The sequence below is a fragment of the Oncorhynchus mykiss genome, chromosome 5 (assembly GCF_057628025.1).
Source record: "Oncorhynchus mykiss isolate SJ-2025 chromosome 5, ASM5762802v1, whole genome shotgun sequence".
NCBI lineage: Eukaryota > Metazoa > Chordata > Actinopteri > Salmoniformes > Salmonidae > Oncorhynchus > Oncorhynchus mykiss.
The window spans coordinates 33,524,082-33,543,023 of record NC_143026.1 but is presented as its reverse complement, the minus strand read 5'-3'; the positions used below and the strand labels follow the sequence as shown (position 1 = coordinate 33,543,023).

The 18,942-nt window shown below is 42.1% G+C and overlaps 2 protein-coding genes across 3 annotated transcripts; both read left to right on the top strand.

Moving 5' to 3' along the window:
• Positions 1–24: 24 nt before the first annotated feature.
• Positions 25–16,276, top strand: zgc:92275 (Rieske (2Fe-2S) protein). Of its 2 annotated transcripts, XM_021602519.3 has the most exons (7): positions 25–687; positions 11,540–11,728; positions 11,968–12,146; positions 12,330–12,455; positions 12,687–12,806; positions 13,310–13,486; positions 13,865–16,276. In XM_021602519.3, the coding sequence occupies exons 1-7, from the start codon at positions 258–260 to the stop codon at positions 14,024–14,026; spliced, it is 1,383 nt and encodes a 460-aa protein (XP_021458194.3). In that variant the 5' UTR covers positions 25–257; the 3' UTR covers positions 14,027–16,276. The 2 variants fall into 2 exon arrangements, with proteins under 2 accessions (XP_021458194.3, XP_036833202.2); XM_036977307.2 differs by lacking the exon at positions 13,865–16,276 and having other exon boundaries at positions 145–687; positions 13,310–13,810.
• A 210-nt stretch (positions 16,277–16,486) lies between these two features.
• On the top strand, positions 16,487–17,674 carry LOC149983251 (uncharacterized). The gene has a single exon (XM_090234551.1). It carries the CDS (start codon positions 16,622–16,624, stop codon positions 17,501–17,503), a length of 882 nt encoding a protein of 293 aa, XP_090090677.1. The 5' UTR covers positions 16,487–16,621; the 3' UTR covers positions 17,504–17,674.
• Positions 17,675–18,942: the final 1,268 nt, after the last annotated feature.

Sequence of the window (18,942 nt, the reverse complement as noted above, 5' to 3'; positions counted from 1 at the left end):
TCACGACAATAGCCTATAGAACATGTATGCCACACCTGACAAGACTACAGTACGACAAACTATTAAGTCAGTCTTTTTGTGAAGCCACACTGCCGATCTGGCACAGGAACCAGTGCGACAGCGCTGCAGTGGCCGGTACCGGAGGAGAGGTTTTCATGGTGACGCGGCTGTGACAAGCCGCCAGAGGGTGGCAGCCAGGGACAAACACCCGTGTACTCTGTCTGGAGATTTCCTTATAGGCTAAATAACACGAGAGGATGGAGGGTCAAAGCATGTCTCTACTCGGCAAGATGATGGCAGTTATAGGGATAAGCGTGGTAGCAGGTCTCATCGTGCACGTGCGAGACCCGTTGGACTCAATTTTAGGAGGTGGATACCCGGAGCTGTGGAGGAAAGCGGGACTGGTAGGTGCCCCAGCCCGGGCCGTGGCTTGCATCTTCGCCGGGGTTTCCCTTCTTGCTATGGGCTGGCTATATAGACTACTGTTTGCCCCCCTGGAACTGCTCAGAACTCCCGACGAGGTTGGATACATTGCCGAAGACGGTCGCTCCCGCGCCCAAGCGGCAAACGAAGTGCGTCGGAGACGGAAAACTGGCGAACTGCCACCCGTTTATCCCAACGGCTGGTATCGAGTATTGGATTCTCACATGCTGGAGCGAGGGGATGTCAAGAACGTAACTGTTTTAGGTATTCACAGCGCCACCCACTACAATACAGACAAACCAACAACACATTCGATTAGACGACAATATGTCCGTCTCTGAGATCAGCAAATAATTTGTGCATATCTACATGTTTTTTTTGCAACACACACAGTGTCTCAGTAGTGCACCTCACAGTTGAATTAAAGGCTACGCATCATAGGATAAAAATAGCCTGTCTCACTCCAGATTGTAATACATGTGCTTGTCACGTCAGGCAGGACAGTCCAATAACGAATCCAGGTGGAGATGCTGACAATGCACCTGTCCTTGTTTAGGTCTCCCTTCTCTCTCACTTTTTTCTCGCTGTGTAATGTATATCCACTCATGGAAAAAAACAAAAACATCCTATCCAGTTGATGTTAAATAACAAATATGTAGCCTACCTGCAATTAACAGTCCAAGACTCCTCTGACTCACATTTCCTGTGTGAACATTGTCACATCAAAAAGCTACACTACGATGTGCATAGGCCTACCAAATAGTGTCCTACCAACATGATTAGGCAACTTTTGAAGCATGATTTAAGCTTACACCATTTGTATACAAAGTCTCATATTACAACATAAACAGTATAGGTGCCTAGTTATGATCAGGTAAGTCAGATGATGTTTAAAAGTCATTCTTTCAATTAAAGTATTTCCATTAGGCCTATTTGAAATTATGGAAACTCTACTGTGTAAAAGAAAGGGACTACATTTGGTCATATTCTCTAAAGTTCAGCTTTGGCTCATTTCCTTAGGTGTAATAACACATGCAGTTCAATTCTATTGACTGAACACCTGATTTTGTATTACAGTACATTTCCTTGTCTCAGCTCTATATCCGCTCGCTGAGTGGTGGTGGTTGGAATAGGGAAACAATAGAAGCACCCTCTTTAACATGGACAACCTGGGGTTCCAAGATCCACACAAACTATGGACTTTTTTGTACTCTCAAGTATGCATAGTTTGTTGCCTCGTGCTGAGTGCCTGACACCAAAAAGGCAGCTGGTGAATGTGTGGAACACTGAAGATGAATTTGTATATAAAATCAGTCACATTTGACATGCACTAATCAGTACATGTGGTTTTGTATGTAGCCTACTGAACATATTTGCATGTCCTCAGAAAAGATGCAGTCACAAAACTGTACAAAAAATACTAATCCCCATGAGAGAACACTATAATGATACACCATTGACATTCTCTTCCTCATATTCTTTTTCTTCTTTGGGATGCCCTCTTTTTCTGGCTGCCTGCTACTCATAGCTCTATCATGGGATCTAATCAGTAACCTATTTTAGCCAAAGAAAATATAATGAATAGCATTGTAACAGTAATTAGGTGCCTGTTTGACCAAAACCAGTTATGCATTGAGATTCACTGTCCTTTACACAGAAAAAGCTGTAAAAAATAGTCTCTCAGGCAAATAATATCTAGGCCCGAAGGACTAAAATAACTTCTGAAAGGAATTCCATGTATTATTCTGACTCCGGTGACATCTGTATTGCATGATCCAGTCAGCACATTTGTAACCCTGTGTGATATGAGAGAAATGAATGTGTCATCGGTGTCTCCAGACAGTTATATAATAGATTATACTCTCTAATTAGTCACAGAAGTAGGTACATTAATGCAGAACTATTTGGACATATTTGGACAAACAGGGTTCAACGCCTATTGTGATTGGATTTCTAATCATTACTCAAGAATGAGGTTCTACTGAATAATTATTAAAATAATTACACAACTTCTTTTAGCTGACTGCACTCTGCACATTTTGTCTGCCATTTCTCTGCCATCATCTTGAATTGGTTTCAACTTTGAATATGTGACATCTTTAGAACCTGCCAAGGCAGGTCTCAACAATCCAACATAGATACATATCATTGAAGATTGTTTGATATACGCTCACTGTTGACATTTCAATGGTCATTGTCTTTGCCTTGTCAATGCAATGCCTCACCTGTTCATTGTTCTTAATGTGCAGTTAGACGTAGCCAAGCCAATTTGCCAGGAGAAACCCTATATTGTTGGAAGGACCATTTTGGTTTTGTGTTGCCTGCCTGCCTTCCTTTAACCAAGGGCCATTGAACAGTTGAAGACTTGGCTGCTAGGAAACATTTAATCTGAAAAGACAACCTCCTTATTGTTTACTGGGACCTGATCACCATCAATGTGTGTTTGCTTCAGCATCCTGGAGGTGGATGCCATGGCCACTAATGTTTATTTGAGTTACTCCATTCTTTCATCTGAAACTGCTGTGTGTTTCTGTGGTCTGTGCTTACTACAAGGGTGATGCAACCATTTTCAATAAATCAAGCAGAAGGCCCCCAAGTGTTGGTTTTGTTGCACAAGCCTCTGCTGTGTGTCAGGCCTGACAACACACCTTAGCTGCCCCGACCTCCAAAACTAATGCTCTTCACACACCAATACATTGTGAGGCTGACTACTGCTATTCAAGGCCCGAGATTAGGCTATTTAAGAATGCTCGTCGAGTGGGTGACATGAATTAAAGTCACACAACCTGTCCAATAAAAACAAGTTTTTGGGTGAGACCCACTGATTCGCTAAATCAAATGTTTTTGTTATCCTGCACTGTTTTCTTTCTGCAGACACAAGAGTTGGAAAAGTCTTGTTGTGTCAAACCTCAAATTAAACTCTTGGCCCTCCACTTCAGTGCTATTTGTATTCATTCACATGTACATGTACAGACTATAAATTAAGATTAATGTGAGACCAGTACTGTTGAAGTTTTGACCATCCAGATGTTATTTATTTATTATTATTATTATTTTTACATTGGAGATTCTTCCAACTCTCCACATTCCCTTTTGACAGTGTTTACTGCCATACTGGGAAAAAGGGCTGATTTTGGAATGATTTATCTTTAATTATCTGTCAGCAAGAGTTGATAAATCTCCCCCTGTTATGGGATTAATTATTCTCCAATTCTCCCCAGGCACATTATTCTACATTCCCCCCAAACACAGTCTCATGAGAGTAACTGGAGGAATATGCTGTAAGGGCCTGATTCTGACCCGAGTTAAGCACACGTAAATGGAATGCAATTCCCTCTTTATCCACTCTTCTCTCTATGGTATTCTGACCTTGAATTTAAGCATAAGAATAGCTTTTCGCCTGCTATTTGTTTATAAATTAAGGTGTGGCGGAGGTGTGTCTGCAGATATGCCATATTCTGACCTTGACTTAATTCCCTAATAATTTCACCACTTTTACGCATGAGGAAACCATGAATAAGGTCTAGCAAAACTACTGGTTCCAACTGTAAAAAGCATCCAATAGAAATAACACCATTCTCTATGCACTGTGATTTACAAATTGTCAAGAGCTATTGATAAGAGCTGGGTAAATGAGTAATCTGTTTGGATAAAATAATTGTACATTTTATGTGACACTTGTTTTAGATCTATTTGACCTTATAATCACTGGAGACAAATGTGTAACCAATCGTATGGCAGCAAACTGAAGCATATCAACACAACAACTTTTAGTAGAGTTTATGAAATGCTGTGCCATTATACAGAATTTAAATTGTAGTGCCTTTTAACTTGTAGGAATGGGCACTCTCAAATGTCATGATTATAGGCTACCAGGACTTTTTTGGTCTCCTATTTTCTATCATGTTAAATATTAGCCACTATCAGTATCGACTGTCAGTTGGCTTAATAACCACACATATTCAACTGCCAATTTACTGTTAGTTCCCTTCAGTTGGTATAGTTGTCACGTTCTGACCTTAGTTATTTTGTTATGTCTTTGTTTTAGTATGGCCAGGGCGTGAGTTGGGTGGGTTGTCTATGTTAGTTTTTCTATGATTTGGTATTTCTGTTTTTGGCCTGGTATGGTTCTCAATCAGAGGCAGCTGTCAATCGTTGTCCCTTATTGAGAACCATACTTTGGTAGCCTGTTTTTCACCCTTGAGTTGTGGGTGATTGTTTTCTGTCTACACCAGACAGGACTGTTTTGTTTCGGTCATTCTCCGTTGTTATTTTGTTTAGTGTTCTCGTGATAATAAATTATCAATATGGACACTTACCACGCTGCGCATTGGTCCGATATCTCGTCAGAAGAAGAGGACGAACGCTACAATAGTCTACATTAGCATTCCATTTAATTCAATTGTTTTGTTAACCTTCATTTATTCCCTCTGTAAACGTAGTCGTGACCATGTGGTTATTACTGATTAGTAAAAGTTGATCATATGGAAAAAAAAAAAAAAAAGAAGGCAAGTAAGCTAATTAAATCGTTATGGAGCGGAGCGCAGACCAAGCTGTAATAGTTTGAACCTGACGCATGGCGCAATACTTGGCCATGTCTTCACACAGTTCCATAGTTAGTGCAGTCAATAGGCGAGGGTATAGCCTACTATTGTACACTATTCTCCCTATTATAATTCTATGTACACTAATATTCCAACATTAACCTGGGTTGAAGAACTGAATGTGGCAATTGTCAGAATGAATCAATCCACCATTTTCTTTCTTTCCTGCGTAAAGGCTCTCCAAACCAGTTAATGATTTATACTGTAAATACTTTCCTAAACCTAAATAATCCACAAGATCAGAGTATTTTAAAACTACCAACTGAAACGGACGAATATGCATATGTAACCGATGTGAAATGGCTAGTTAGTTAGCGGGGTGCGCGGTAATAGCGTTTCAATCGGTGACGTCACTCGCTCTGAGACCTTGAGGTAGTTGTTCCCCTTGCTCTGCAAGGGCCGCGGCTTTTGTGGAGCGATGGGTAACGATGCTTCGAGGGTGGCTGGTTCGAGGCGAGGCGACGGAAGCTATACTGTTACACGAATATGGTCTCTCAAGTCTGTCGACAAAATTCTAACTAAAAAGGTACCCAGTTTTTAAAGGGATGTCTTAAGATAAATGTACTGAAAACCTTATTGACGAAAACTCCACTAGAAAATATGTTGGCCAGCAAGTGGATGGGATTTCAGCGGTTGAATGAAGCTTATTCAGAGCGCGCAAGGTAGCCACACCTGTAGAGCGCATAACGCTACTGAATAAGGTAAATCTGAATACCGGATACTGACAAGTGCGTCGGAAAGGTGTAAATTCCTAAATCGGAATCAGTCCCCAAAAGCATCACCATTTCTATGGTCACAAACCATGACGGGAATGCACATGGTAATGTTAGGGAAAATGGATATTGGACTGATGGAGCAGATACTTGACAACTGCTGATGACTAGGTGACACCTGGTGATTCAGAGTAACGTTACAGTGCTGCCGTGTCTGTATCACACCCCCCCCCCCCCCCAAAAAAAAATATGCATGCCATTTTGTGATAACGGTTACGACAAAATTACATGGCATCCGTGTGAATTTATAGCTAAGCTATTATTTATATTACGGCACCACGTATCATTTCACGCTACCTCGATTTACTCCATCGTGACATCAACGACAACATGCTCCTTATTTGACTGCAGTTAGCTGTAATCTTAGACAGATGCAGCCTATGATTGTTGAGTCCGGGCAAATGTTGCAGCCAAACTGCTTCAAATAGGGTGATTAGCCTAGCTAGCTAAATGACAACACTATTAATTCTAGAAGTAACGACTCTATTGCTTAATTCCGAAAGTAGACTTCACCTCCGTGTTACATCTATAGGCATTATTTCGCTAACTAGCTAGCATGAGCTAGTTAACATAAACTAACTAGCCAACATGGGTTGTTTCTGACATGCCACAATTCTGCTTACTACTGTAGCTAGATAATGATGGTTTACAGTGACTCTACGCACACCCACTCACATACAAGCTGCTGTTACTCTGTTTATCTTATATCCTGTCGCTGACTGCAGAACAAAAATATAAACGCAACAGTCAATTTAAATAAATTCATTAGGTCCTAATCTATGGATTTCACATGACTGGGAATACAGATATACATCTGTCAGATACCTTTAAAAAAAACGTGCCTCACAATGGGCCTCAGGATCTCATCACAGTATTTCTGTGCATTCAAATTGCCATTGATGAAATGCAATTGTGTTTGTTTTCCATAGCATATGCCTGCCTATACCATAACCCCACACCCACCATGGGGCACTCTGTTCACAACGTTGACATCAGAAAACCGCTTGCTCACACAACGCCATTCACGTGGTCTGCGGTTGTAAGGCGGGTTGGACATACTGCCAAATTCTCCAAAACGATGTTGGAGGCGGCTTATTCCACATTAAATTCTCTGGCAACAGTTTTGGTAAACATTCCTGCAGTCAGCATGCCAATTGCAAGCTCTATAAAAACTTGAGACATCTATGGCATTGTGTTGTGTGACAAAACTGAACATTTTAGAGTGGCCTTTTACTGTCCTCGCCACAAGATGCAGCTGTGTAATGATCATGATGTTTAATCAGCTTCTTGATGTGCCACACATGTCAGGTTTAGGGATTATCTTGGCAAAGGAGAAATGCTCACTAACAGGGATGTAAACAAATTTGTACACGTGTTGTATACGGCACATGTTACTAATACAATTTAATTTGATTTGAATTTGAGACAAATAATGTTTTTGTGTGCATGGAACATTTCTGGGATCTTTTATTTCAGCTCATGAAACATGGGACCAACACTTTACATGTTGCATTTATATTTTTGGTTCAGTGTAGTATGTTAGCTAGCTAACCAACTAGGCGGTTATCAACGACACTCAGTCAGTAATTTAAAATACTTTTCTGACCAACCGGACATTACTTTAGCCAATCTCGGCCTACTCCTTCTTGCCTACTCCCGTCTATAGGTCTCCTACTAGGTTCAAAACAATATCAAATAAACTCTGTGGCTGTAGTCCGGTCAAAATAAACCACTCGCACACTGCCTTCTGGTGCAGCCAGGCAGTCAATGGCTCTATGTTCCAAAACTATTCACCTGAATCTACGTCAAGCCTGGACAACATTCTATTTCATATTGTTATGGTGTGCGTGAAGCCCAGAAGTATATTTAAGCAATAAGGTACAACGGGTGTGGTATATGGCCTATATACCACAGCTAAGGGCTGTTCTTACCCACGACACAATGCAGAGTGCCTGGATACAGCCCTATTGGCCATATACCACAAACACTCAAGGTTCCTTATTGCTATTATAAACTGGTTACCAATGTAATTAGAGCAGTAAAAAATAAATGTTTTGTCATACCTGTGGTATACAGTCTTATATACCACGGCTGTCAGCCAATCAGCATTCAGGGCTCGACCCACCCAGTTTATAAAATCGATTATATCTCCAATTTACAATGTTGGATGGAAAAAAAATAAGTGAGACATCAGATTCATACACTACTCATTATTGTTGTTGTTGTTGTTTTTTAAGTGAAACATGGCCTTTACTCGACTCAGTAAGCATATCATTAGTCAAACACATAAGGCCTATTGGATTGATGCTATATTCTCTTTTGGAGCCTCTCTAGTTTCTCTACTTCCCCACATGGATTTATCGAGATCCTCCTCTCTTTTTCTCTCCCCCTTTCTCTGTGCCAGTTTTCCAGCCACCAGTAAGAGCCTGTCCCAGATTCCGCTGACCCAAATCAACATTTGTCAGTTCCGGTCTGTTCATTTATTTTTGTTGTTGTTGTAAATAGCCACACCTGTTCCTGAAATTTGTCAGTCCAGTCAGTTTCACCATTTTATGCAGTACACAGTCAGTCTAGGACACTCTTCTCAGTATATCTCAGTCAACATTTGCACACTCTCTAATTCTGTCCCGGCCTGCCGACAGTGTGGTTGCAGTCACGGCCTGCTCTACCTATCTGCTGTCATTTGGGCGGCAGGGCGTTATCCCGGTTTCCAAGGGTTTAACCGGGAGGGCCTACTCATTGCCTAGCGTTGCCAGGGCCGCTGAATCCTATCCTTAGTGACAGTTGGGCGGCTTTAATCTGAAGGTAATCTTAGCTCCGTGGGGTCACAGTCAGGAGCTAAGCCAGCTAGTTTGCTGCTTGGCCTCTGGCCCCGTATCCAATCCCACACTGTCTCAATCTGATGGCTCACTATGCAGTGGGCCGTGGCTTAGTGTGGTGTACGTGCTTGTGGTATACATGCTGTAGCTTCCTGATCGGTCCTGTCCAACTTAACTATATATACTGTAGGTCGCACATACAACACACTCGCCCTTCTCTGATGCAGTGACACAGTTTAGGAGACAGGGGTCATACCTCAGATGAGCATTTAACACAGACTTTGTTGAGAATATGATTGTGAGAATATGACATAAATGGCATTGTCTCACACCCAGTCCATTCTTTTCATTTACTGTACTGTTAAGCTTTCCAACTCAGACCAAGCTCATTCCAGGAAATGAAATGGTTTACAATTGAAAGAAAGTGTACCAAACGCAGATGTTTACAATTGTTTATATGTATTTAGGTAGCTATTTATTTAATATCCTAGAATAGTTTCAGTGCTTGCCAGGAGGTACAGGTTGGTTACAGAAGAGTTCAGGCCAAGCCAGGTGGGTTGGCAACCCTATGGATACGGTTGTTGTTGCCCTGAATACATTGTTTACTGGGGACACTTATGGGATTTTTATAAATAATGACTAAATGATGTATACATTTAAAGTAGAATTTTAACTAACATAATTCTATCCTGTTTGATGAAGAATTTTTGCACATAGGCAAAGAGGAATTATTAACAAACAACTTGAGACCACAGTGAAACTAACAACAGGAAAGATGTCTGGTCCCCAACCAGGGAGGGGAGAAACCGTTGGGCTTGCAGTAGATTGTGTAGCATATGGTAAGCAATATGTATGTGTTGGAATGGAATTGAAAAGCAGCTTTGTCATTGTCTGAGAGGAGGAGGGACATTTATGACAAAATGAGAGGTATATACAGTGCCTTGCGAAAGTATTCTGCCCCCTTGAACTTTGCAACCTTTTGCCACATTTCAGGCTTCAAACATAAAGATATAAAACTGTATTTTTTTGTGAAGAATCAACAACAAGTGGGACACAATCATGAAGTGGAACGACATTTATTGGATATTTCAAACTTTTTTAACAAATCAAAAACTGAAAAATTGGGCAAACTCTCTCCAGAAGTTCAGTGAGGATCTCTGAATGACCCAATGTTGACCTAAATGACTAATGATGATAAATACAATCCACCTGTGTGTAATCAAGTCTCCGTATAAATGCACCTGCACTGTGATAGCCTCAGAGGTCCGTTAAAAGCTCAGAGAGCATCATGAAGAACAAGGAACACACTAGGCAGGTCCGAGATACTGTTGTGAAGAAGTTTAAAGCCGGATTTGGATACAAAAATATTTCCCAAGCTTTAAACATCCCAAGGAGCACTGTGCAAGCGATAATATTGAAATGGAAGGAGTATCAGACCACTACAAATCTACCAAGACCTGGCCGTCCCTCTAAACTTTCAGCTCATACAAGGAGAAGACTGATCAGAGATGCAGCCAATAGGCCCATGATCACTCTGGATGAACTGCAGAGATCTACAGCTGAGGTGGGAGACTCTGTCCATAAGACAACAATCAGTCATATATTGCACAAATCTGGCCTTTATGGAAGAGTGGCAAGAAGAAAGCCATTTCTTAAAGATATTCATAAAAAGTGTCGTTTAAAGTTTGCCACAAGCCACCTGGGAGACACACCAAACATGTGGAAGAAGGTGCTCTGGTCAGATGAAACCAAAATTGAACTTTTTGGCAACAATGCAAAACGTTATGTTTGGCGTAAAAGCAACACAGCTGAACACACCATCCCCACTGTCAAACATGGTGGTGGCAGCATCATGGTTTGGGCCTGCTTTTCTTCAGCAGGGACAGGGAAGATGGTTAAAATTGATGGGAAGGTGGATAGAGCCAAATACAGGACCATTCTGGAAGAAAACCTGATGGAGTCTGCAAAAGACCTGAGACTGGGACGGAGATTTGTCTTCCAACAAGACAATGATCCAAAACATAAAGCAAAATCTACAATGGAATGGTTCAAAAATTAACATATCCAGGTGTTAGAATGGCCAAGTCAAAGTCCAGACCTGAATCCAATCGAGAATCTGTGGAAAGAACTGAAAATTGCTGTTCACAAATGCTCTCCATCCAACCTCACTGAGCTCGAGCTGTTTTGCAAGGAGGAATGGGAAAAAATGTCAGTCTCTCGATGTGCAAAACTGATAGAGACATACCCCGAGCGACTTACAGCTGTAATTGCAGCAAAAGGTGGCGCTACAAAATATTAACTTAAGGGGGCTGAATAATTTTGCACGCCCAATTTTTCAGTTTTTGATTTGTTAAAAAAGTTTGAAATATCCAATAAATGTCGTTCCACTTCATGATTGCGTTCCACTTGTTGTTGATTCTTCACAAAAAAATACAGTTTTATATCTTTATGTTTGAAGCCTGAAATGCGGCAAAAGGTCGCAAAGTTCAAGGGGGCCGAATACTTTCGCAAGGCACTGTAAACCAATGTACATGAAATGATGGGCAGAGCTCTCGAGAATAAACGCTATTGACTAATTTGGTGGCTGGTCTCAGTCCATTTTATGCAAATAAGAACCTTACAAATTCTTAGAAACAGACAGTGTTTTAATTTAATTGGTTAATGAACACATAGTTACTAAATTCATCTAACAGACACCCAGTGAATTTAAAGAGAAATGCAGCCTTTTCAGAGATGTTTTTAGTTGTCCTTCAAAGAGTAAAATGCTCATTCAATAAATTAGGTGTCTTCACATTTATGTGTCTTAATTGGCTTTAAGTGGATATTTCAAGTATTTTATTATAGTAGTCATCTAATTTTAAGACCCAGCTCCTCACAGCTTACCTCCTGACCTCCTTGCCCAAATCTGTTTTCCTCCCAGGTGAGCAGGTGGCAGTGTTCCGGGGCACAGAGGGCAAAGCCTATGTGGTGGATGCCTACTGCCCACACCTGGGGGCCAACCTGGCAGTGGGGGGGCGTGTGGTGGGGCAGAGCATAGAGTGCCCGTTCCACGGCTGGCAGTTCCGGGGGGAAGACGGAAAGTGTGTGAGGATCCCCTATGCAGAGAAAGGTGAGAAGCCACGACCAACTCAATGTAATGTAGTTTAACCATGTTTATAATGTATCCAGCTAAAATAATGTGGGATTTTACTTCTGTCAATCTATCGTGACAGCCTAAACATTAGTAGCTGATTTGATTCTGGGTGCCGAGATTGTAAACAGTATAATGTCTTACATTTTAAAAACAGATTGATTTGTCATTTTGCGCAATACAATGAATTTGTTTATTTTCCCTCTGTGGATTGTTAGTGCCAGAGTTTGCTAAGGTGCGCTGCTGGCGCAGTATGGAGACCAATGGTCAGGTTCTGGTGTGGTTCCACTGTGACGGAGAGGAACCTGGCTGGACAGTACCAGAGCAGGGGGAGATCACACGAGGGGAATGGGTCTACCGGGGCCGCACTGAGCACTTCATCAACGCACACATAGAGGTCTGTTGTCTGTTGTAGATGTGTGTGTGTGAGATAAGAAAAAGTCTTCATTTTATACTTGTATATTTTTTATTTACCATATGGTAACTTTAGGTCAATGTGTTCTTTAGTAAATCCTGAAGACTTTGTCTTATAAAGAGAAAGTCAACTGTGCCTTTTCCTCTCTGTGACTGCCACCTGTAGGAGATCCCTGAGAATGCAGCAGATATTGCCCACCTGGCCCACTTGCACACACCAGGCATTGTGAGCGGGGTTGACCTGCGCTACACCAACAGCAAGACCTGGGAGTTTGTGAGGCACGACTGGAAGGTAAGGACTTCCTGACCATGTGACCTTACTACTCTGGGCCCTACTTATATATACTTTTAGAACTTCTTTAAATGGTGCCTCAATGGTGTGTCCCTACAAATACGTGATTGTGTGTGTGTGTGTGTGTGTGTGTGTGTGTGTGTGTGTGTGTGTGTGTGTGTGTGTGTGTGTGTGTGTGTGTGTGTGTGTGTGTGCGTATGAATATGTATATGTATATATATATATTTCCAGGTGCAATGGGAAGCTGAGTCTGAGCCCACTAAGCACTGCTCCCAGATGCTGGTGAAACATGCCCTGACTGTGTTTGGTCGCCACTGGCCTCTGCTGGACATGGATGTAGTGGCTCGACAGGTACAGATAATCACAGACAGACTAGATAGTGTTTAGAAAATTGTGACCCTGAGGTGCTGAATTCAGTCATAAAACACAGCTGAAGTCATCATTGTCAACAAGTGTGTCAGCCAAAACCACCCAGTGCCAAGACTGCTCTTGGTTTTAGCCTCTCCGTCAGCTGAGATATATATCACCGTCTCAAAGGAATAAACTGACCATTCAGACAGCTTTGTCACCTCTTGTTTTCGCTTCACTGTGCTTTTGGATTTGTGTATACATGGCTGCATCCAAACGAGCTGCCTCAGTCACTATGGTGACGTTGAACAAGACCTCTGGCTGCAATTAACATTCACCTTAGTATTGTACCAATAACAGTGTTTCAGTCTGATGTGTCCAGCACCATAAATCAACTACGTTTTTTATGGATGGTCCATTTAGCTCTGTCCAGAATTGTGTCTACTCTATGTTTAGTACATGGACATGATGTGTATGTGTCAGTAATATATGTCTGTGTGTTCCAGGTTGGTCCAGGGGTGGTGTTCCTGCTGTTCGACCACAGTTTCCTGGGTCGGGGTGTGATCATGCACTGTGTGACGCCCGTGGAGCCTCTATTGCAGTGTGTGTCCCACACCATCTTCTACCAGAGCAACATCCCCCCACTGGTGCCCAAGTTCATCCTGAGGGCAGAGTGCATCCAGGTACCATGTATCCCCACCATATTGCCCAGCTTACTCCTGCCCTCAGACTCTCGTACACACGTTGTAACACACAGGAACTGTACTGTACAGCCAATGATCAAACTGTTCTCAATGTGGTACATCATATTCCAAAACCATGAATATCATGCATGTCAATTCATACACATTATTAGTATCCTTAATAATATTAAATTCATCATAATCTGGTGAATATACAGTATGGTAGAATACATGGTAGACTTTGAAATTTGACTTTTAAAAAGTCACTCGTTAGCAGTTTTTTGCTTTTTATGTGAACATTCTTGTCAGATTGATCACTACTTATTTCAGGTTTTGATATAACTAACCCCTTGTTGTTCTGACTGGTTTATGTCCCAGTTTGAGCGGGACGTGATGATCTGGAACAATAAGAAGTACATCTCTAAGCCCCTGCTGGTGAAGGAGGACTCTGCCATCCAGAAACACAGGCGGTGGTTCAGTCAGTTTTACAGTGATAACAGCCCTCGGCTGCGCTACCAGCACAACACGCTGGACTTCTGACCTCTCACACACTGAAAGAAGCACAGGAAAGCCAAACGGTACTGGTACTGGTCCAAAAACACCTTCAATGTCCAAAAGGTATTCAAATATAAAAGAGAAGAGGACACCCTTGGAATTTAACACCAGAAAATTGTTAGTCTTTTGTAGCAGCCAGTCAGCTCTTTCATGGTTAATGAATTGTGGGGTCTTGTGATGCAACCCAGCTGTAGTAACAGCAGCATTTGTTATTGTTTTGATAACTGAGCAGCAACCAAGCGCCCAAAGGGACTCTTATTCTACCAAAGCCCCGAAGTCGTGCTCCACATTTTCACTTAATTGGACTTCCGTAGCAAGACAAAATGCCGTTGGGAGGATTCATCTTCTCCCCTTCTTGTTATATTTCAAACAAAGCAACTGAATGCCCTCACATCTCCCATCAGAGTTGTACAGGTGTAAAAAGAGACCAGACTATGTTTGGCCAGTTCAGTGTACGAAATGAACACTCTCCTGTGGGAACTTGGTGAGATTCGCTCTGGCCTCGTTTAAGTGCCTAGCTATAGCTACTCTGTGATCCTATAGGATTGATGGGACCTGAGGACTGCTCCCTTTTCACTCATCTTTCTTTTGATTTATTCTGATCGCTCCTGGCGTCTTCAATCCAGTTTATCCACATCTCAATCGTACAGGATTCAGCCCATATTCCTGTGAAGACCCACCAGAACCAACCAATATGAATAGATATGCCAGAATTGCCTAGTCTTTATTGTAGCTGATAGTAAGAGTCTATACTGTGTGAATGAACAGGAATGTATTGGAAACCGGTGTGCTGTCTGTACATTGTTATATGATTCCAGCAGGCTTCAGTTTGATCTCTGTACCTCCTGGCATTATAAACCTGTGACTACCATACAAAATAGGTCAGTGTAAAAAACATAACTTGCTATAACTTAAAACATGTCATTTCTTTTCAGCCTAAGTTCTCAAGGAAACTCCAAATCGGGCAATCATGACTTGTGAGGACATCACTGTGTTCCAAAATGAGTGCTTAAAGCTTTAATGTTTAATGAAAGCTGGCACCCAGCCCCAGCTTCAGGCCATTTCAAGAGTGTTTGTGTCCCCTGGAGAATATCTTAAAGCTCAGTTGCTGATTGACCCTGCCAACTGATAGTGGTTCCCTCACGTTACCCCTGAATAGATTATGCAGTTCATTTGTACTATGCACCAGTGCAGTATATGATGACAGTACTGGAATGTTGGTACCAGGTAGTTACCAATATGTTGAATTTGAATCGTTTGAAATAAGTATTAGAAAGTATCAAAACCAGGTGGAAACAGTAAAATGAAGTACTACCGCACACTGTGTAGACATGAGGATAACAATTATAGTCAGAGGTCATTACTCAAGACAGTATGCAGAATATATTTACATGTGGATCGCTTATTGACAAAGCCATTTTGACAAAGCATTTAGCAGAGATGTCCTATAAGAAACTCAGTGTTGTTGTTTGTAGCTTGTTCTTTCTCTATTACATAGCTGTGAGTCCCATTTGTGATGAGGAAAGGCGGGGTTGTTCAAGGAGTTTCATGGCTTCATACCGCAGGTGTGCACTATATATGCACTCAAATGTAGCAAATATCATGTGGCAATATTGTTTGATTGAGTTGCTTCGCTCCAGACTTAAAACATGCTCCCTAATGAGAAAAGCTGTGAGAGTGCTAACAGGGTGTTACTGTGCTAATGATACAGGACATTATTACCATATTAGTGCTTTGTGACTGTGCAGGTCTATACTGACCATTGGTATGTACTTGCATTATATGATGCTGTATTGCTGGCTGTACTCTGAGATTGCTCCTAAGAGCCAGATTCTGTCTGCACTCTGTGACAACAATGATGCCGTTAGGTTGTACCAAATACTGTACATGTCTGTCTGCTCTGATGGAAGTGTGAGCATAATGACCCGCGAATGAGTGTACTGGTAGCGCTGAATGTGCTTTGTGATTGTGTTGATGTTCTGGGTCAGGGGTCAGGGTTAGTGTGACTGTTCTAACTGATCCCAGTTGGCCCTTTATGGCCAATAGTCACAGTTACCCCAAAGTGGGGACGTTGGTTTCGAAAAATGATTAGCAAAGGTAGAATAGCACAATAATACGTGTTTAACCCACCTTTCTTCATATGACACAGCAGATTGGAAAGATTATTTTTTGTAAATGCATTGTCTAGAAATGCAGCATGTATGTAAATCAGCAGAATAAACATATTCAAATCTATTGTGTTTGCTCTTGCATTATTGCAGTTGTAGACAAACTCTTCTAAAGCAAGCTTTAATGTGTTGAACTGAGTGGAATGCTCAGTGTACTGCTTGGCCACTAGCACTTCTGGAAACTTGGGCTTATCACTGTGAAAGTGCTTATCGAGGTTGGTTTTGCTGACAGAGAGGCTAGCATTACGTCAACACTACTGCCTACTTTCACATTGAGTCGAGCTTTGTCCAGGTAGAGTGTTGTGACTGAACTTTCTTAGTTAAGAGATCTCGGTTGTACATGCCACTGGAATTCTGCTCAGCCTAATCTGAAACTTGACACAGAATACTGTTTAGTTTTATCTAACAAAATATGGATGGAATAGTGGGTGACCTTGAAACGGGGCAAGCAGGGAACGACGTGACACATGAGGAAATGATTTGTTCTGTTGTTGGAGCAAGGTGTCCTGCAGTGTTATTAAGTATGGTTGAGGAAACCAAGGAGGTAGAGAAGGAGAGGGACCAGGGAGAGGATGGCTCAGTGAAAAAGCCCCTGCTTCTACAACAGCATGTCCTGGGAGAGTTCAAGCAAATTCACAGACCAGTCACCCAAACAGGGCCAGCGGATGGGGCTGACCAATATACATCTGTTCAACAAGAGCTCCATTTTGGCAACACAGAGCAGCCTCAAAGCAAAGGGACAAGTGTCGGGAGTCAAAGAAATAGCGACAACCTAGGGGACAATGAGTGCCCCATCTGCAGTGAACTGTACGACTCTCAGGGAGACCATCGGATGGCATTGTTGAACTGTGACCACACGTTGTGCCATTGCTGTCTGGCCACCATCCTCAAGCGTGCAGCAGATCCTAGCCGGGTGCAGTGCCCCTTATGTCGACAGAAAACTCCTCTCCTTCACTGGGAGATCCAGAGGATGCAGGAGGATATGATGTACCACCAGGTCAGTAGCTCTGAACGTGGACTCATCATCACAGACACTCTGCCTGAGACCATTCCAGCCCCACGACTCTGCTTCACCATGGAACAGAGGCTGCAGACTCGCATGGAGTCAATATTGCTGTGTGGATGCTGCCTGTACCCTCCTCGTCTGATGCAGATGATGAGGCAGATGCAACAACACTGTCGATGCTGCTACCTGATATTCCTGGTGCTTCTCTTCCTGATGGAGATGAGCTTTCTGCTGGTTGTCTTCCTTCCTGTTATTGTGCTAGTGTTGTTATTCACTCTAGTGAAGTAGATAGTTGGTTAATCTATACACATTAATCTCCTCTAACATCCACTGTATTTCATTATTTATAACAGTGTTGTCTGTTTTACCAATGGGCCTTTAGTTTTACAATCATCAATGAACCATGTGTTTCTCTCAAATTTCTCAATAAAGGGGGAATCCTCCATGGACATGGCATAATATTAGACTGGGATTGAGTGATTTTTCATAAAGGATACAAATGAACAGTGGAACACACTTCTTGGAAACATGGTGAGACTGCATCCATCTAAGGATGAACAAGGTCAGAGTGGCTTAAAAATAGCCTAAAATATTTCAGTGCCTCTCTTGCAGTGTCTGTGCCTTCTGTTTTCCCTCTGTCCTACTTTAGCAGTTTGGATATCTTCTACTGTGTGTTCCTCCTGTTTATTCCTAGCCACTGTAGTCCAGCTTGTTGTATTTTCATGATATGTACTTGGACGTTTTCTATAAGACTGAGTTGGTAAGAAATCCAGGTTTTAGATGCTTGATTGTTCTGACATTTAAATTGCGTCAATTACACTACATGTCACCTTTTGAATTATTTATTTGATTAGTTCAACCCCGAATCAAGCAATCAGTAAGTAAGCCACCTCTTTTCCATTAAAGTATATGTAACGGATGTGAAACGGCTAGTTTAGTTAGCGGTGGTGCGCGCTAAATAGCGTTTCAATCGGTGACGTCACTTGCTCTGAGACCTTGAAGTAGTAGTTCCCCTTGCTCTGCAAGGGCTTTTGTGGAGCGATGGGTAACGATGCTTCGTGGGTGACTGTTGTTGATGTGTGCAGAGGGTCCCTGGTTCGCGCCCGGGTATGGGCGAGGGGATGGTCCAAAGTTATACTGTTACATATACTGTTACATATACATCTACTAAATTAATGTTTTCTGACAAACAGAACAGGAATACTGCCGCTGGGACAGGGCCACAGAAAAAAAGGGAGAACTGCTCATCAGTAATTTATACAGGAAACACATCAGACATGCATCTTCAGAAGGCACGCTTAGGCAACCCGCCTCTGTGAATTACAGTACTCTATTTATGCTAACATATTGACAGCAGAAGAATGCTTTACTCCCACCTCTCAATCAACTAATGTGGCTAAACGGTCACAGAACTTGATGAACACACACTCATGTAGATGAACTTAGCAATGCAAAGGGACGCTGGTGCAATACTTTTCAGAATGTTATTTTAAAGGTGTACTGTTCATTATTGGTTCCCCACCTGAAAGGAGTACCTGTGTTCTGCCACTACTGATTCACATTGCAACATGTAACTAAAGGTTATGGCTGGCATACAAATAGATTGCTGCCTGGGTATGTGTTAGTGTGTAGGAGGGACGTGTGTGTGTGTGTGTGTGTGTATATGTGTGTGTGTGTGTGTGTGTGTGTGTGTGTGTGTGTGTGTGTGTGTGTGTGTGTGTGTGTGT